General features: G+C 35.9%; 1 protein-coding gene across 1 annotated transcript in view; it reads right to left on the bottom strand.

The window, feature by feature from the left end:
* Positions 1 to 20,914, bottom strand: part of PPP3CA (protein phosphatase 3 catalytic subunit alpha) — an 87,863-nt gene that overhangs the window by 11,058 nt on the left and 55,891 nt on the right. The window contains exons 8-9 of the mRNA XM_069098439.1: positions 18,944 to 19,018; positions 1,650 to 1,734 (exon numbers count right to left, since the gene is read on the bottom strand). Of these exons, the coding sequence (XP_068954540.1) occupies positions 1,650 to 1,734; positions 18,944 to 19,018 (160 nt within the window). The remainder of the gene's footprint in view (positions 1 to 1,649; positions 1,735 to 18,943; positions 19,019 to 20,914) is intronic.

Raw genomic sequence — 20,914 nt, 5'->3', positions numbered from 1 at the left:
CTCTCTCTCTCTCTCTTTCTTTCTTTCTTTCCTTCCTTCCTTCCTTCATCCAGCCCTGGGTTCATACCAACAGAGAGGAAACATGGGCACTGAGGTTTCCCATTTATGGGCTATAGAGGTTTAACCTGTTGCCAGCTCTAGAACCTAAGGCCTGTGAGCAATGAAATTAAAATGCAAAATGACTCATTCTCCAAGAAGTCAACTTTTTACCATGGGTAATATTGGAGCTTTTACTCTAGAAAGTGTTTAAAAGTCATTAATTTAACTAGAAGTGCAAGGAACTGTTAGTGTAGATTTAAAGTATATTATACAAAGGAAAAGTGTGTTTTTTATAACTTGTTGAAACAATGGTATTGAAACATTTATTAAGTGATGAGTTCATTAAGAAGGGGTTCTTAACCTGTGGGCTGAGGACACCATGAGCCCTTTAATCCATTTGTGTCCCGAGCATGGGCATTTATATCTTGATTTAGGTCTAACAAAACAGGCAGCATGATAATAATAATAATAATAATAATTCAACATAATAAATAAGCAAACATGTCTTCCACAAACTGAACAAATGTCTCATGAGTATATATATGTATTATGACCTTCCAAATAATGCCTAGCATTCATATGGTACTTTAAGTTTGTAAAACACTTTACAAATATTATCTCCTTTTTTCTCCTCATAGCTACTTTGGCTGTTAGGTGCTATGATTATTGCCATTCTACAAATGAGGAAACTTAGGCATGGTGTTTAAGTGACTTGCCCAGGGTCACAAAGCTAGTAAGTGTCTAAGTCAGGATTCAGACATAGGAGCTTCTGACTATAGGTCCAATGCTCTATCCACATGTTCAGCAAAATTTAAAAAAAAGTTAAAAAAACATTCCTTAATTTATAGTGTTTTTGTTTAGTCATTCCAGTCATGTTCAACTTTTACCCTATTTGGGCTTTTCATGGCAAAGATACTGGAATGGTTTGCCATTTCTTTCTCCAGCTCATTTTACAGATGGTGAAACTGAGGAAGACAGGGTTAAGTGACTTGTTCAGGGTCACACAGCTAGTAAATGTTTGGGGATGGTTTTGAACTCATGAAATGAGTCTTCCAGATTTCAAGCCCAGTGTTCTATCTACTGTGCCAAGTGGCTTCCCTGGATACATTGGAATTTTTTGTAATCATGCATTTTCTCAATTAACAAATACTAATAGTATAACTGATAGGCAGCATGGTAGACAGAGGGGAGAGGACTGGCCATGAGGCCTGTGCTGAAGTTCAACTCCTAAAATATACTGGGCTTTGTGTCCTGGGCAAATAATTTAACTTCTTAGTGTTTCAGGCAGCTTACTATGAGGAACATGCACATTTTGCATTGATAGAGGGGGTTTCTTCATCTGCGAATTCCCTGTGCCAATCCAAACCAGAAGGAGGCGGGCCCTAGAGAGTTCACTTATAATGGATTTTATGGGGCTCAAGTGAAAGCTGGAACAGAAGGGAATTATGGGTCTTGCCCCAATGCCCATAACTAATATCACTTGTACTCTATTAATTTTCATTTATTTGTTTTTTTTCAGTCTTCAAGAAGGATTCTCAGACTCAAAATGGTTGAGAACTAAACGTAAAAACCTAATACAGAAACAGAGAACAAAAAGTAAATGACCCCACCTCAGAACCGAGAATACTCTCGCCATCTTGCCTATGGCTCGGATCTTGTTCCTTATAACCTCTTTCCGGGCTGCAGCTGTGGCTCCTATGTTTTAAAACAGAAAGTTAAGGAGTCAGTTACATTTTATCTAACTGTGATTATTTATCCAGTGAACAGAAATCACAATACATAAGAAGCAAGAAACTGCTTTTCTCAAGTAAATAGCTCTATAATTCATGCTAAAGATAACTGTTTTCAGGTCATCAGTCCCCAGCTGTCTTTTCTTTTACCCCCTCACTCCACAACCCCCAACTCCCCTCCACTCCCTCCACCCCCCACAGAGCAGGGTAGGGGGGAGATTCTCTCTGCTGCCAGCTCTAGTTTATCTCTTCACGTACGCCCAAGAACAGTGGAAATGGGGGCATTGCAGCAGCAGATGGCTGGGCAACTGTCCACATAAGCTTTCAAGGTGAATCACAGTCAAACTCGTTATAAAAAGCAGTAGGATCAAGTTCATACAGGGCCAGAATGAAACCCTAAGAGTAAATAAACCTGTGATACTGTGTACACCTTAACACACAATGTTCCTAAAACACAATGTTCCTGAATCACTTGCCTTTATTTACATATTCTGTTCTAGATTTTCAGATTATTCAGCACCTTAAAAGCAGAAGGGCTAAAATAGAGATTTTCTGTCACATAGAGGCTAGAATACCAGTATTAGGGACAGGAATACCTGGGTCTTTGTCTTATGTCTGACATGTATTAGCCATGCAAACATGGGCCTGTCACTTAAACCCTGGGTAGCCCAGGCAATTGTCTGACAAAGCCCTCCTGGTCATGAGGACCAAAAAGAGACTGAACTATTAAACCAAAGTACTAGGCCTTCAGAACCAAGCCAGAACCCATATTCATGCCCCAGAGAATGAGGACACATGCTCAGCTCCCCGGAAGATGTCCCAGTGGAGCAGAGCTGAGGGTTGTCCTGTTACACTGCATTAGTGGGCAAATGTTCCACAATGGGAATTTCCCACAGTGATTAAAACCCAGGTCCAGATTTGGTCCCCCACCAAACCAAAAAACCCTAGCCTCAAAACATCAGACAGGTGTTCTACTATTACTATTCCCATGAGGAAGTCAGGCATCGGTTAGACAAATGCAGCGTTTCTTACGTACAGAATAGAACTACAAAATTATAAGGTGACAACTTTCATTTTTACTGCTTATTACTACTACAGATTGCATAGTTGTCCCCCACCCACCCTCCATGGTTTTCTTATTATCATTCAGAGACTGATTAATAATTCTTAAACTCCCATAATGCATTTAATAACATGTACAGAACTCATAATGGCAGCCACTTCCCTAGAGGACTTTATCATCTAAATAAAAAGGAGATGGATCCATAGATTTTCCTTTTTATAGAATTTATGGGGTTTGATTAGAAACTTAAGGGAAGAATATAATTTCTTCTCTCCTTGAAGCTTATCATTTCTCCTCCTGCATGTATTTCTATGTATGAGTTCAGTTCCCTCTGTTAAATCTAATGGTGTAAATCACAGGGAGTAACTGAAGCAAATATTTGGTCTTGGGATGACCACTGAGAGTTTCACCTCTTTGAGTGCAGTAGACATAATAACTTTTCAATTGTTTCTCCCATGGGTCATTAAATTAAGCAATAAAATGGTCTCAGGTCTTTTTTTAATCTGTATTATCTATTTGTGTGTGTGTGTGTGTGTGTATAAGATCCTTTAAATATCATTAAAAGCCCAAATCATGGAGAATTATCCAAAGGTCATCTGTCTATATGGCTAGAGGCCAGGTGGCTTCTTTACTTTGGCTTCATTGAATGATTTTCCTATTACTTCATGTTTTCTATTGTTAGCTTGAACTCTAATGCATTGAGTTTTCATGTGGAAGCAGATTATTCACCATTATGCTCGGCATTCACAAAGTACATTTTAATCAAAGGATTGTAAAGTGAATAAAGAAGTCCCTGGTATCATTCCAGACCAATGGTTAAGCCAACGCCCTCAGAAGTGATGAAAATAGAGGTCAGGTGCATGTTTTTGCTAGTTGACATTACCCATACTGGTTGAAACTGGCAAGTGGATGAATTTTTAAGATTCAGAAAGAGATGAATATGTCTCATATGATCAATTGAGAAGAGAAAAGAAGAAAATTGAGGAAGTAAAAAACATATGGGGAGGGATACACAACATAAATTTTATAATAAAGAATAAAGTAAAGGAGGAAAGCAATAGCAGGAACAGCCCAAATGAAGCTGGACAGGAAAAAGAAAGAAGGGAAAGGTTATAATGGAAATTAGGCATGTAGGATTTTCCATTTTAAACCAGAGAATTCTTGCTGCTCACAAAAGCTGCCATTTTATAGTCATATCCATTTTACCCTGCTATTATTTTTTAGCCTGAGTGTATTACACTTTATGTTAACAGGACATTGAGTCACAACACATGTATGCACACACACACACACACACACACACACAAACCATGTGCTTACACATGTTAAATGTTCAACATTTTATAGTACCTTTTCCTGAAAGTACAGCTGCCTCTTACTAAATTTCTCAATGCCTCCTGCAAAGCAGGTAAGTATATTATATTATCATCCTTTTGTAATATGAAAAATGACCACCCATAGAATTAAAGAATGGTCTTCAGTTGGGGATTATTTTTCTGTGAAAATTGACCTTGTAGCTACCATCACTTTACCTTCAAGTCTTCATAGATCTTCTTAAGCATCTAGCAAAATATAAGAATGGGATTTCTGACTATTGATGTCTGCATTCAAATGACTATAGTTAAAAGATAACAGAATAAAATGACCCCAAGGTGTCACTCCTTATACATACACTGCTCCTTGCCCTAGGTCTTCCATACTGGCAGAAAACCATTGGATCTGTTCTTCCCCTAGTATTTTTATTCCATTGCAAGTACTTGCAGGTCATTATTCAACAAAAAGTCCAAGGGAAAATGCATGCTTTTGGAGGAGTTTTACTAACAGTATTATGCAAACACACTGTTCTTTCATATTCAAGATTCTTGGAACTCTCTCTGTTTTCTCTTGGACAAAAGCTATGCAGAAGACTTCCACACGTGCAGAAGAAGAGAGGACTTTAACCAAATGCAGCTGAAATACAGAGCTAATGACCAAGGAATCTATGATGAGATCTCTCTCCTAAAGGCATGTCCTGGCAGGTGCTCATTTCTGCAGGCAGAGGATAAGAAACAATTTATAAATACCAAAGGTCCCCAACTGAAAAAGGAGGTTTAATGAATAAAAATATATTTTGATTTTTTTTCACTATTATTGATAAAATGTGGAGTATATGCAAAAAAGTCAACTTAAGTCCAATTTCATTACAAACTAACAAAGTTTAAATTTATGGGAAGCTGTTATAATAGATTTTGAATTATATATATATGTCATAACTTTTATTGCATATAAGATGCCTGTCACACTTCAACCTCCAGGTCACATTTCTTTCTTTTTTTTTAAGCAATTGGGGTTAAGTAACTTGCTCAAGGTTACATGGCCAGTTATTTCTGGGTGTGGTGCTAAGTATCTGAGCCTAGATTCAATCCCAGGTCATCCCGACTCTGGGGCCGGTGCTCTTACTCACTGTGCCACCTGGCTGCCCCTAAGCAATTGAGGTTAAGTAACTTGCTCAAGGTTACACGGCCAGGTGTTTCTGGGTGGGTGCTAAGTGTATGAGCCTGGATTTGATCCCAGGTCTTCCTGACTCTGGGGCCGGTGCTCTTACTCTCTGTGCTACCTGGCCGCCCCAGCCAGGTCACATTTCTAATCAAATAGATTCTCCTTTCTGTCTAACAATGTGAGCTATCAACAACAACAAAGCCTTTTAAGCAGTATTCAAAAGGGAATCCCCAAACCAAAAATCAGTTTTAGTTTATATCTCTGATGCACATCTCTAAAACATAATGCACATAAGGACAAGAATTTCAAAATCTGCTTTAGAAAACCTTTTTCAAACACCAAGGTTGGAATTAAACATAAACAGTACATAACTTTGGAGCTCTCTGCAGAAGTAGTTGACAAGTATGAGTCTCTAGACAAATTGTCTTGCTCCAAGAAAATGCACGTCTCAATTTGGGCTCCGTGAGCACTTACAAAGGGAGATTTCATCAAAATCAGTCCCAGCTATTACTAACAGAATAAATGGTCTTCCATGACAGATTATTTCCTCTTCATTAAAATGCATTTTTAAAAATGGATTTCATCCTGTGTATTTTCATTTTTAAAGGGTTTCCCAAAGAAATGCAAATATGCTTTTAATATATTGCACAATAATTGTTTTTTTCTATTGCCCTTCCATTTTTTTTTTGCTTGAATTTAACAAAGCGAGTCTATCATTTTAGGCTTCCTCATCCCAACAAAAGGGTCACCTGTGACATCCAATCAGTGTGGGTTGTGAGCCTGCACTAGACCAGGAGCTAAGGACAAAAGTTTCACTGTATTTGTTGCAACCATCTGTACCATCAAGGTTCAGATTTTTAGCTGGTCCTTGAAGATTCTTTCTTTTCTCCTCTCCTCCCATCCCCTTCACCAGGTTCAAAAGAGGAAAGAGGGAAACCAGCATTTATTAACCAGGTACTATGCTAGGCCCTTTTCATTTATTATTTCATTTGATTCTTACTGAAATTCTCCTGGGAGATAGGTTTTACAGATGAGGAAATAGAAGCAGACAGAAGTTGAGTGACTTGTCCATGGTTATATGGTTAGTAAATATCCATAACCAGATTTTAACTATTAGCATTCTATCCATTGTGCCATCTTGCTTCTGCTGAAATCCTAGGGTGTCTCTTAATAAAAAGTTCATAGACAAGATACCTTAATTTGACTGGGAACTATCCTCAGAAGATGTGCAGGCAGTTCAGGGACTTCCTTAGGAGGGCAGGTAAAGTTTTAGAAAACCCACCACTTTTATGCACTTATAACAGATTCTAATTGAGTCTGATCTCTACAATTGAATCTAGATAGTAGTTCCCAATAAAACTGTTTCCACTCCTCAAACTTACATAGGTTGTTATGTTAAATAATGGTGGGGAAAGGGAGATACCTTCATCAAATATAGAGAAAAGAAAGGTAAAAAAAACAAAACAAAAAAAAAAGGAAAAAAAACAACAAAACTACTAACAAACAAAATATGTAGCCGATAGGTGTCTAGTTATTTCCATTATTTGGTTATCTTAGTCCTTGGTTAGAAGCTACATTAGATTTCAAATTCTAACTTGATCTGCTCTGCATAAAAGTTTCACTCATCTATTCAATAGGAGAACCAGTGATTTGCTATAAAGGGAGCTGTAATTATCCCCTCCTTGTTGGTCCAAACCTGTGAAAGCAACTCCTCATTGGGAAATCGCTCTAACAATGGAGATCTGCAATTTTTAATCTTAGAAAGATATCTGGGAACACCGAACAGTTACATGACATGCCTAGCATCAGAGAGTCATCATGTGTCAAAGATGAGACTGGAGCCCAGGTCTTAGTGATTTGAAGACTGGCTCTCTATGGACCATATCATACCACCTCTTATGAAGTTAATATCAGGTAGAAGAACCTTCATGGATTTACACCTGATTTCAAAGTTTTAGTGTGAACTTTAAAAATCTCCATGCCAATTAAAAAGCATTTTAAAAGTTATTTTCCCTATGTTCATCAAAAAGGAACTGCTAGTTTATGAAAACCAATTTTGATTTTAACCTTTTTATAAAAGTAAACAGCATGGTTACAGGTGAACATGGAAGAAGTAGGCTAATAAAGATATAAATAATTTCTGCGAATTCCTTTAAATCTTAATGTTCCATTTTTCTTTCAAGGAGCAATGATGACACTTTGTGTTTAGTCAGATTTATTGTGTAAATCTGAACAGAATAGGATGGAATGTTTCCAGAAGCTTTTATTAAGTACCTATTTGTGCTAAGTCTTATGTTAAAAAAAAAACAGCCTTGAAAATGAAAACATTAATAGTGATATTTTAGTGAGGTCACTTAAGCTTAACTAGATAGAGAAAAACCAATGGACAAGCACTGTTCCAGCACAAAATTATTAGCCTTTGTGATTAAGGGACCAAGCTGGAAGTAGGAGGACATTAACTTTTGGTGGACCATCAGATTGCCATTTGGTGCCCTTCTAAAGTAGCCTTTAAGAATTAATGTAGTGCCCTAAATTAGTAGCAATTAATTCCTTAAGAACTGTTTTATCACATTTAGTAGAACAAAATCATTCAAAGACTTTTGAGACTTAAAATTGATGGTGTTTCTTACAATTGAGATTATCATGGGGAAAACTGCTGGTAAATTTTATTAAATTTTCATTAGCAATATGGAGGAAAATGATTAAGAAAAAAAAGTAAAATAGAGCCTAGCATCTCAGATAATTAAATATAATTAATATCATCTAAGTATTCATTAAACTTTTCTGTGAACTTTGTACCCTATATTAGTAGAAACCAATATTTAGTCTACAAAAGATTTTATATTAAATGAAAAGATACTTTAGATACTTTAAAATATATATATATATATATATACATATCAAAATATATTATAACTCTATACCCTGTAGATGGTAGTTATTAATTATACTCATAACATACACAGATCATTAAAAAAAATCAAGACCATTAGTACAAGTTATCATATATAACAAAAAAGAAAAAAATCTAGTCTATCTACCTTTGTCCTCTAGACTTGGAGAGTGGTAGCCTTTTCTAAAGGCTATTCCATCACATCTCCTTTACCTTAGTGGTAAATTTGTGAGAAATGCATAATACTATTAAATGTGTTGCAATGTGTTCAGTAACACTGCTACATGAATTGAAAGCTATTAGACCAGTGAATGCTAAAAGAAGTTTGCATGGAAGATAAAGATAGAACTAGGTAGAACATTCCCTGGTGATTGGTAGTGGTCCTAGAGAATCTAAATTGCCAACATAAAGAACATAAAGGAAAAGTTGCCCAATGCATTCAGAAGAGACTGAACTCTTGTTTCTTTTCAGGACCATGCTACAACAGGCAGCTAGCTGATGGACTTGGGTAAAGAATGTGCAAAAGAGGTGGTGATGATAGGGGGTAGAGATAGCCACGCTATTGGTGAAAAGTACTAAGAGGTTTTACTGGAAAATATGGTAAACCCCACAGAGATCAAAGCTCTAAGGAAAGAGAATGGGAAGAGGAGTGAGAATAAAATCAGGAATCAACCCCCAGGGTAAGAAAGGAGGTCTATCATTACCCTTTCCAACCCATGTCCCCCCCCCCCCAAAAAAAATGATAGCAGATGAGTAGCCAACAAATGCCAACAAACTGGGCCAGAAGTTTAAACAGTAACCTAGGGAATTACAAGAAGGGGGCTTCTAAAAGAATGGTCCAATGGAGCCAATTTGGAGATCCTCTCACAAGTTCAATTACTTGGAGAGGTTATAAAGGACCTACTTTTGTAAACCCAATTTAATCAGTTAGATGGCTCTGATGGGGACCATCTTTTATTTTTTCTTTTGAGGCAGCTAAAATTATGCATAGAGCGTACACCAACTGGCATTTGGAAGGGATAGGGGAGTTTACTAAAAGAGATGGGTTAGGTAAACTGGATCTATGAACCTTTATCCTTCCCTCTTTCACCCCCTTTGCCAATGGCCTACCATTCCTTATGACTAACCTGCATTGCAGACAATTAAATCTTATCTTCACGGTGGGACTCCACCTGAATGAAACAAAGCTTTGTTTCACACAACCGATATGAACTGAGCAAATCAACTGGTGAAATTCAAGAGAGAGATCTGGAAGCAGTGGTCATTACTGGAAATATGACTTAGACATTCTGGGGATAGTGGTAAGTACTATGACACATCTCCTCTTCCATAGCTTGTAAGAAAGAAATTGACCACTAGCCAGTGGGGAGCCAGCAAAACCATACATGTGGTATCCGAAATCAGACAAGTAAAAGTGTTTCATCAAGGCAGACCCTAAATCTTCTACTTGACCCAGAAGTCCTGAGACACTTAATTTGGAATGAGGCAATCGAGAATTGAAGGCCCATTTTTACCTCCTGTTTTCCATCATTTTTGTTTATAACAAATGTTATTATCTGACCAATTTTGGGCATTAGTTAAACTAATGAATTGTTATACAGAATTATATACCTATATATGCATATTTATACATGGGTACAGAAATGACAAACATTTCAGTTTGGTCTTCCAATTTTGAGGTGTCTTGAAATGTGGTAATTATGTCAGATAATTAAGAAATGTTTTTGTGCCAAATCATGATAGGATAGTACAAACAAAAAAAGGGGGCTTTTGTGTCAAGTTGTCTATTGTATTATTACATCATTTTAATTAGTAACTTATAAGCTTTTTAATTACTGCAATCAAATGTGGTAGGCCTGACACACAGCTAATTAAAATATTATAACTTTCAGGATGGATAGTTGGGACACTGAAGCCTCTGTTGCTAGGTTATCATTATATGTGAACTACAAAATGTACCAGAGAAGGTTTGCTCACCATACCCTTTGATACATCTGTTCACATGAGAAAAAAGAAGAAAAAAATCTTTTGTATAACAATGTTCAGTGAAGGGATTGAGGCACAATTCAGAGTGCTTATAAAAGCCTCCAAATAGAATAACTGAGGAATGATCAAAGGATTCGTTTGGAATTAAAAATGACCTCAAATGCATAATCAGATCTTCATTAATGAAGAAATTCCAATCACAAAAAAATTGAAAGATAATTCTCCAAAGATTCTGGAGCCCATAAAGAGTCTTGGGTCTAACATAATGTCTTCCATCCTTTTTTGTGTACAACTCTTATAGTGAGAATATAACACGATATAAATCTACCTCTTTTAAAAATAATACAAGGAAAACCCCAATAAGGAAAGTAATACCTAGCTTTACAAAACATATATTATGTTAGTTTCTTAGTTTCCTAGATTTGTGAAATTAATTTCCATATGACCAAGTTTTCAGTGAAAGCAAAATATCTATTTTCTCTTATGAAGACATGTGAATATTTAATTCTGTCTCTCTCTAGAATCTTTCTTGTGTCAGAGATTCCTTTGACCTAAGGACTATCATCTCAGGATAATGTTTATTATCTACAATTACAGTGGAAGGAAATGTTTCATTTCAGTTTGAGATAAGTGAAAATAAAAATGTAAGTTTTTTCAAATCCTAGTTCATAGATCACCTGAAATATATCCACGGACTTTTGGGGGGTCTGTGGACCCCAGGAAAAGAACCCCGATCAAGAGGAAGATAACCTATCTGGTATCCCTATTCCCTTGGTTATCAGAGAAAAGGATAGCAAGTATCTCACCAGCAATTATACATATGCAATATGTGGTTAATATAATCACATGTACCTATAATTATTATAATTATATGACTGATACTGTAGTTTACTCTGTCACTAAACCATGAAACTTCAATAATTTTTTAATCCTTCTTTTATCCAATAGACTCAGAGGATTGTGAGATGTATGGGATCAGCTAGTCTGAAACACTAATGTTATAAAAGAAGAAAGTTGAGTAAAAGAAAATGAAGTGACTTTTGGATGCCCATATTCACAGAGCTAGATGGTCTCAGAGCTGGGATTTGGAAAGGGGTCTTGATTCCAAATTAATCCCCAGATGGATGTTGCTACTATCCATTTCTTCCTTTCCAGTCACCATTTTTTTTGAGGTCCCAATTGATTCCTAAAGGCTCCCTTTCCAATGGTTTTCACTCTATTGTATTCTTCCTCCCTGTTCCTGACTACGGATTTAAGTCAATTTCCATTATGCTACTCTCATGCTCAGTGACCATGCTGACTACAGGATAGTCACCTTTCCTTAGTCTAACGTGCAAGACCCTTCACACACTGCCTTCCTTTCCAAACTTTTCTTTTTTCACTATTTCCCAGCAGTGGATGGAGCACTGGACCTGGAGTCAGGAAGCCCATAGTTCAAATCGAGCCTCAGACACTTAGTAGTTGTATGACTTTAGGCTTAATCTGTGCTTCAGTTTCTCCATCTGTAAAGTAGGATAATAATAGTACCTATCTCCCAAGGGTGTTGGGAAGATAAAAGGAGATATTTCCAAGCTTTTATTAAAGCATCATATAAATCATCATCACCACCACCATCATCATCATTTTGTCTTCAGCTTGAGACACACTGGTTCTTTGTCTAAAATGAACTTTGCTAATTGTCGCTTCTTTGTTTAATTTTTTTTTGTTTAATGGATTTGTTTAATGGCTGTTCTACCATTTGAAATTTCCATTTCTATCCTCCTCATAACTACAATTATGGGACCCGGTATGATTGCTGCTTTGAACTCCTGTATAACTTACTATCTACATTAGTCATATGAAGCATTTAATTGTATAATGCCTTCTACTTTTCTTCACCAGTTTCCTCATCTACTTAAAGGGGGACAATAGTAAAACCTTCAGTAACTACTTCAAAAGAATATTTGTGAAGTTAAAATGAAATAATGCAATTAAGGTACTTTATAAGTCTTAAAACACTATGTAAATGTGATGACTATTATTATTATTGTTATTAAACTTTTCATTTACAAGTTCAATTATTCCTTGAAGTGATCTTGGGCAAGACACTTAACCTTTGTGGGCCTTAGATTCCCTATTTATTAAATAAGGAGGTTAATCTAAGTGATCTGCAAGGTCCTTTCTGGCTCTGGGTCTCTGATCCAAGGCTAATTCTATAATTTTATATTTACAATTAGACTGTAAACATTTGAGGGTAGATTATGTTTTCATTCCTACCATTGGAAATATGACTTTTAAAGCCTTTCACAGCCTGGCATTTTTTTTACCTTTCTGAACTTCTTACACCTTATCTTCCCCCTTACCCCAAGTACTTGAAAATTAGGATAAGAATCTATTACAATTTATAGACTTCTACATTTTCCCAGTCCAAAAGGATTTTGAGAACCATTAGTGTAAAATGGTTTTGACCATTCTCTTCTTAGAAATTTCTGATGAAAGACATCCCAAAGCCTTCCGTGCTAATTTGTTTCAGACTCTAAATACCTTTAACACAAAGGACAAAGTGTATACAGAACAAATTAAGTAGTCCCATATGTCAGAGTGATTGATGCCTAGATCAGGAGGCTAAGGAGATGGTGATACAGAAACTTGAGGAGAGCATAAGAAGAATTTACTTCCTACATTTTGCCTTCTACACAATCTTGGAAAAAGCAGAACCTTTGGCATTCCTTGAAAGAAGGCTCAAGTGAGTATTTGGAGTTTGGAGGCAATTTGAGAGCATGGAGTCTAACCCTCTCACTTGATGGGGAAACTGAGGCCCCGAGAAAAGTTAAGTAACTTCCTAGGGCCATGCATACTTGCCTTGACACATTTGTATTTGTAAGGAGCTGGATTGGGCTTTGAATACCCTTTTTACTATATCTCACAGGAGATGGGAGAGAGAGGGAAGAAAGAAGAAAGTAGGGGGACACTTTTGAAATGACAATGTGTTATCCATTCTACATCACATTAGGGGTATGGTGCTCCCACAACAGGGAAAATCCACATAAAATTTTTTGGTTCTCCCTTCAAAGGCATCTGTGAAGAAGTGTGAATTAGTATGGCATTAAGAGATAAAATATGTCGATATTACACAATACTATGTATATATTTTATGCATTTCTGAGTTTCTAATTTTTTTCTATTTCATCTGCTGGCCTTCATGTGTTGTCTGTGGCTCCCTCAAAACTCCCCCAAAATTCCCATTTAATTTCTTTTTTGGAGGGCAATTGGGGTTAAGTGACTTGCCCAAGGTCACATGGCTAGTAAGTGTTAAGTGTCCAAAGCTGAATTTGAACTCAGGTCCTCCTGATTCCTTGGCTGGTGCCACCACCTAGCTGCCCCAAATTTCTTATGCTGACTACAGTATATCAAAACTGAGATAGGGAAAGTCATGATGTAGAAGGGATAATGGCAGTGTATTGTTTCTTGGCCTCAAGAGGCAAAGATCAAGAAAAATTACTATAGGTTTAACAACTTAACCTGGTTCTTTGTTTTAAAATCATGCAATTGCTTTCTTTCATTTTTTTTTTTGGGTAATTTAAATTTCTCTTATATGCCTCTTCCATAATAATCACTGAATATGAGAAATTCAGGTTGTACATTCCAAATAAAAGGGACTATTCATATACAGATCATCCCAAAATTCTAAATGAAGTTGTAAGCTTTCATAGTTTAAAATTGTATTGAGAATTTCAGAAAATACTTTGGTCAAAGTATTTATTTAGCTATCAATCTTTACTCTCCAAGATCAAAAGAAAATTGCTTTCCTTTAAAATTTCATCAAAGATATTGTTCCATCTTTTTTATCCTACCCTTCTAGAACACTCCAATTTCTTCATATCTATTGCCAGACAGTTATAGAAGGGAACACAGTTGCATGATGAGGATTTTTTTTTTGTCTTAGAAAATGTTGGGAAGAATCATTTGGTGTTCTTGCACATCATATTGTTGCTTATGCAATCAATATAATAACATTTTTTTCTGGTCAATTAAATGTCACAATAATATTATTGATATATTGTAACCATTCCCTGGATAAAGCTGAAAGGGAATGCTGCTACATTTTAGAGCTAATCACCAATCAAAGACATTGTCCTATTAAGCTAATTCTAACTTTGTTGAATCTAACACCATGTTCTCATCAACCAATTAACGACACCAAGCAGACCAGAATTCTACTTTTTTGTGCTTCATTATGACTTGTAACTATCTGATACTTCTCTACACAGAAAAGCTTTTTTTTATCCTGATGTATTGAATTAGCTCTTAACAATAACCATTTTCCTTCACCCCCAATATATCAGTTATCACTATACAACCATTATCTTTTAGTACTGAGAATCAGCAACACGGAGTGGTAAGTGACTTTCTTGGTGATCTACTATAGAAACTAACATTTCCTGGTTCTCAGGGCACCATGCTAGCTAACAAAGGAGAAATTTTTACCTTAATTTACTTTCTTTCTGTTTGGGTGTTTCTAACTCATAATGTAGACAATGGTGGCTGTAGTGCAGAAAAAGAATTCTAAACCATTTTAGGTGATTTGTTATGTTCATGACCCAGAAAAACCCCTGCACATAGCAAAGGCTGTTGAAAAGCTGTCCAACAGGTTTGCCAAATATTTGTCATGACAAATAAAGCAATTTATAATAGCAAAGAAAATTATTGGATGGTGTTGACACCTATTTCTGAAGGACTAAAACAGTTTCATTTTATTCCCACTAATAACTATCACAGTAACTTTCAGTTTCTTGTCTAAAAAAGTGAGAGAGAAGGAAGGAAGGAAAGAAGGAAGGAAGGAAGCAACGGAGGGAGGGAGGGAAGAAGGAAGACAGGAAGGAAGGAAGAAAAAGAAAGGAAGGAAAAAAGAGAGGGAGAAGTTCATGGGTTCATTGATAGGTTGTACAAATTATTTAAAAATTCAAATTAAATCATAGAAACCCATTGAATTGGTGTTTATAACTTAGAATTTTCTACAGGATCAAAAATCTTCTCTGATTCCAGGTGGAATGTTAACATCTTCATTGGCTAGCATAGATAAAGGTTTTAAAAAATAGGATGGGAATGGTTCTACAGTATGGTTGCTTTTTTAGATGAAACCACAGTAAGAGATATTAAACTTTGGAGTTTATTAGTTTTAATATGCTTTTTTTCCCCCTTTACTTTTATTGCATGATTTCTGTTGTTTCAAAGTCGCTCGTGTAAGTCTAGGCTGCTGAGTTCTAGAGCACCAAAGACAGACCACATTGACCATTGCATAGCTCTGGTCAAGAATTCTGAGGCCTAAAAGAAGTTAGTGGGTTTGAGCTCCAAAATCACCTTTCAAGTTAAGAAATATTCCTAATAATTGAAAATGTGACTTATAGGATTATGATGTCTGTCTTTAGTCTTCAAATGCTCTCTGCCATCAAATAATTCATTCGCTGGGGCAATGAACAAAAAAGAACACTTTTTTATGCTATTAATCTGATATTTAGTAGACTTTTTTTTCTTTAGGTTTACTTACTAATACGTGGTGTATCTAGTAAGTCTCATCACTAATAAGGATTAATAGTTAAATGAAGTATATTTACTTTGATTTCAACTTTCCTCCAAACGTTTTGGCTAACAAGAGCCAGAAATTGAAACCAGAATACTTTTATATTTTCCAAAGTCAAAAATGAAACCATGCAACAGAGAATAAATATAAATTAGATACTGAAGAAAGATTCACTGGCAATAATATAAAAGTTCCCAAACATAAAAATTAAGATATTTGTCTCAATTTAGTTGAAACATGAAAGAAAATTAACTTTGCAAAGGAAAAATTGAATGATTAAGGCTTTTGAATGTCTCTCTCATCAGGCAAGAAGCTCATCAGAAGAGACTGACTGATATAAAACTGACTCTATTAAAAAAAAAAGGAATACTGTAAAAACTGGCAAGGTCTTAAGAATGAAGGAATTAAATGAATACCTTCCTTTTGCATTGAAATAAATAAATGAAATTTCTTCCCCATGGCCCCTACAACCTTCTGCCCCACCTGTCTGTGGCCCTTGCCAATTCCACTGTACTTTCCTTATTCTTGCATCCCTCCTCTTTCTGGCATGAGCTTATGGTGTGTGGGATATAAACGTGTAGGAGAAAAGCCATAAAAAGAAGAGAAAAAAGGATGGAATGACTGTAAAATCAATTTAACTTTAAAACTGCCTGAGTAGAATATTCTAATTGCATGCACAAAAGTGCATTTTTACATCAACACGCCTGGAGTATGAAGATGTACTTCTTTCTGTGTGTCCTTGAGGAAAGACAATAGAGAGACCACAGCTCGGAGTCACACAATTCAGAAGAGACAGGAAGGAGTCCCCCTTGTTTGTATTTTACATGCTTTTGAAAAGATTATGCCAATTTATTGACTGTAATTGTTGTCTCCCTTAAGAATTTGTTCATCTCTGTCACTGTCATCTTCAAACATGTAACTCAGAAAGAAACTTAAACAATCTTTGATTTTTGTCATAAAATGTGTTTCTTTCCCAATAACAGATTAAGGGGAATAGTGTGCAAAGAGGTGGGGAACTCGTGGCCTTGAGGCTACATGTGTTCTTGGATTCAGTCAAAGGGCTGCACTTGAGGACCTAGAGGGTCACATGTGACCTTGAGGTCACAGGTTCCCCACTTCTGGGATAGGGGTTCAGTCTTGGAGATAGAAAGACCTGTGTTCAAATATTGACTCTGACATGTGCTACCTCTCTGACCTTGGCCAAGTCAACCATCCATGCCAGGCCTTAGTTTATCCATCTATAAAACGAAGGGTTGCTACTAGGTTTCTTCCAGCTCAAAATCTACTAATAATCAAAATGAAGCCACCAAACTTGTTCTCAGGAATGAAACAATAATAACCAAAAAAATCCCCAAGTCCATTTTAATGCTATATTCCTGGATAGACATTACCTCATTCTTTTCTACAAAACAGAAACAATAGAAATAGTAAAAAACAATAGTTTTATTATGATTATAATGATAAATAATAACAACTAACATTAATTAAGAGCTTACTATGTTCCAGACAATGTGCTAAGTGTTTTACAAATATAATCTCAGTTGATTTTCACAACAACCCTGGGAGGTAGGTGCTATTATTGTCCTCATTTTCAGATGAGAAAACTGACACAAACAGAGGTTAAATGACTTGCCCAGGGTTACATGGTTAGTAAGTAAAATAAGCAATGAGTTAGGAATTGGATATCACTTTAATCTTCTGTAAAGAGAGGGAATTTCACCAGCGCTCTGGAACTTATTTCTTAAATATGTTGATAACTCTATTTAAATACCACTGGTTTCCTTTGTCATTCTATGTATTTAATTTTATTCATTTAAAAATATCATTATGGTAATGGGTTTAGGACACAAAAGTAAGGTTAAGAATCCCTGCTTTACTGTTGCTGCTGTCATTTGTCTTTCATTCTTGAAGAGGACCATGACACCAGGAAGGTGATGCCATGACATGCAAGTGAATTGGATGTAGGTGAGGGAGGGCTGGGCAAAGTCACCAGCCTCAGTGTCTCCTCCAGAGTCATCTTGGTCCAATGGCCAGATATAGATCTGGATGACTGGAGAAGGCCCTGGATGCAGTGGCTGATCTTGGCCTTTTTAAGCTAAAGTCTTTAACAGGTCTCAGTTTGACTGAGGCAATGCCTTTGCTTTAAATGCTATAAGCAATAAATAAGTCGTTTATATTCAAACTGATGAAATCCCAGGCCTGAGCCCTAAAATTTCTCAGGTATTTTGGGAGAACCTTTTGAGCACCCAAGAGGTTTCTTCTTTCCCCATCTGTCCCTGTATTTCTATATCCCTCTCAAGAAAAAAAAAAGTTTTTTTTTCTTTTGAGGATAACTATTATCATATTCTGTAGTATAGAAAAATATTAAGGATCTGATTGTTGACAAAGAAGGCTACTCTCCAAATTTACTGGCTTATCATCTAAAAGCAATAAGTGAAAGAAAAATTAAATGAAAATTTAAGAGATTAAAATAAATTGTCACTCAATATAGCACTTTCAGGTTGGCAAAGTACTTTACAACTATATTCTCATTTCACCCTCACATCAACCCTGGAGGCTGGTGCTATTATTATCTCCAATTTATGAATGAAGAAACTGAGTCAGAGAGAGATTAAGTATCTGAGGTCAAATCTGACCTGAGGTCTTCCTGACTTCAGGCCATCAGTCTAACCACTGTACAACCTAGGGTGCCTGTTCCCAACACGGAGTCAAAATACTGGGTTCAAAAACAAGTTATTCAACCTTATGAGCTCCAAGTAAAAAAAATGATTATTATATTGTTTACCTTTAAATAATAATCTTTCCCAAGATGATGTAGAAATACTTTCAAAATTTAATCTCAAAATATTAGCTCAGCTACTAATTAGAAAAGTAAGATACAATTAATGCAAATGAATACTTTTTTATTAATAAAATATAATAAATATCTGTAAAATGGGAAAACTTGGTAAAAGGTTTCTACTTCTTGTATTTAAAAAAAAATTGAGAGTAGGATAATAGAGGGATTCAGTTTCATGTACCTTTTCTAGATCTCATATTAATTGACTCTGCTGGAACCTAGCAGGTACCTCTCCTACTCAGAACAATGTCACGACCTATACAGAATCCATACCCCAGGAATCTGTCTCATGAACAACAAAATTCCAAAACACCTCCCAGGTATACTCGGATAAATGAAGGTTCTGATCTCTTACCATCAAATCCATCTTCTTCAGACCCTAGTTCATCATCTGAGCATATGTTCAGCACATTTACCAGCATCTCTGTCACTGAGAATGTAAACAAAAAGGAAACTTGATTTGTTTTTCCTACTCTAAGCTTAAAATTAATTTTGCAATTACTGTATTGACAAAGAATAACAATTCTCCTCCAGGGTTTATTTTTTCCCCTTCAAAGTGTTTTTTTTTTTCATAAAATGAGAATAAGAAAGTTCACAAGGTTTTATGAAACTTCACTTGTAAACGGCCAAATTATATCCATAATATTAGGGAAACCATATAAAATAAAATATGATGTGAACATTGAATAGTTATCAGTTGCAGAAATTCTAGTTTCATAGAAACTCAAAGCTAGAAGTGACCATATAATCAAACCCTTACCCAACAAAAACTCTCCTCTAAAACATTATTGACAAAGGATCATCCCACCTCTCCTTGAGAATGTCCACTGAGAGGGACTCTTGTACCTTGTGAGGTCCATGTTTAGATAACTCAAATTATTAGAAATGTTTTTTAATTGAATAAATATTTGCTTAGAAGTTCTATCTGTTGCTTCTAGTTTTGCCCTCAAGGGCCAGGAAGAAATTGTTTGATTTCTCTTTTCCACAGCAATTCAGTCCTCTTGTTTCTAGGCTGACCATCCCTATTTCTTTTCCTGAGTTCTCATGGTGTGATGATATCGTCATCTTAACCACTGTCTTCTGGCTACATTTTTTTAAATGTCACGTTGAAAGGCATGGGATTTCCCCCAGTTGGATGTTTTAAAGCAGAGGTTGGATGAACTTGTGAGCAATGTCACTGAGGGGATTCTGAGTAAGGTAAGGGTTGGACCACATGCTATAATTCTTGACCTTCCCCATATTTTATTATTGACAACTATATGCATTAACAAAATCTATTTTTCCTCTTTCTCCCACTTCTTCTCTGTCACTGAATAAAAATAAAGAGAAAAACAAATTGCTGTAACAAATACTCAGTTAAGAAAAAATCCTTGAAACCATTCCTTCATCACTTCTTGTGGTAAAATTGTAGTCCACTAGATTAATACAGCATAATTTCCTCAGGCATTCCCTGATAGACTCCCTCACTAGGTTTGAATTGTTTACCACTAAAAAAAAAATGCTTTAAATATTTTTGTACATATAGTCACTTTTTCTCTTTTTTTGATCACTTTTGATTAATTAATATTTGTTTTGCTTTTTTTGAGGGGAGAAGGCTGGGCAATTGGGGTTAAGGGATTTGCCCAAGGTCACATGGCTAGCAAGTGTTAAGTGTCTGAGATCCTATTTGAACTCAGGTCCTCCTGACTCCAGGTTTGGTACTCTATTCACTGCACCACCTAGTTGCCCCTGTGATCACTTTTCGATATGTCTAGTAGTAGAATCCTTGTGTCAAAGGGTATGCACAATCAAATGATTTTGGCATCATTGTTCTAAATTGCTTTCCAGAATAGCTGGACCAGACCAATTCATAATTCCCCCAACAGTACATTGAAGTGTCTCTTTTTCCACAGATAAAATTTGCAATTTTCTTTTTCCATCACCTTTATAAATTTGATGGGTATGAAGTGGAACATTTGAGTTCCTTGAATTTGCATTTATCTAATTATTAAGGATTTGGAGCATTTTTTTTTCATATGACCTTGACTTTCTTCCTCTGAAAAAGTAAAGCTGGAGGGGGGTGGAGGGGGCGCTAGGTGGTGCTTAATTAATTTTGCAATTACTGTATTGACAAAGAATAACAATTCTCCTCCAGGGTTTATTTTTTCCCCTTCAAAGTGTTTTTTTTTTTCATAAAATGAGAATAAGAAAGTTCACAAGGTTTTATGAAACTTCACTTGTAAACGGCCAAATTATATCCATAATATTAGGGAAACCATATAAAATAAAATATGATGTGAACATTGAATAGTTATCAGTTGCAGAAATTCTAGTTTCATAGAAACTC

Source organism: Petaurus breviceps, unplaced genomic scaffold, assembly GCF_028583685.1.
Source record: "Petaurus breviceps papuanus isolate PSGF00001 unplaced genomic scaffold, PetGlider_PUasm1.0 126, whole genome shotgun sequence".
Lineage (NCBI taxonomy): Eukaryota > Metazoa > Chordata > Mammalia > Diprotodontia > Petauridae > Petaurus > Petaurus breviceps.
Note: the sequence above shows the minus strand (reverse complement) of the source record. Positions and strands in the feature narration are given on the sequence as shown.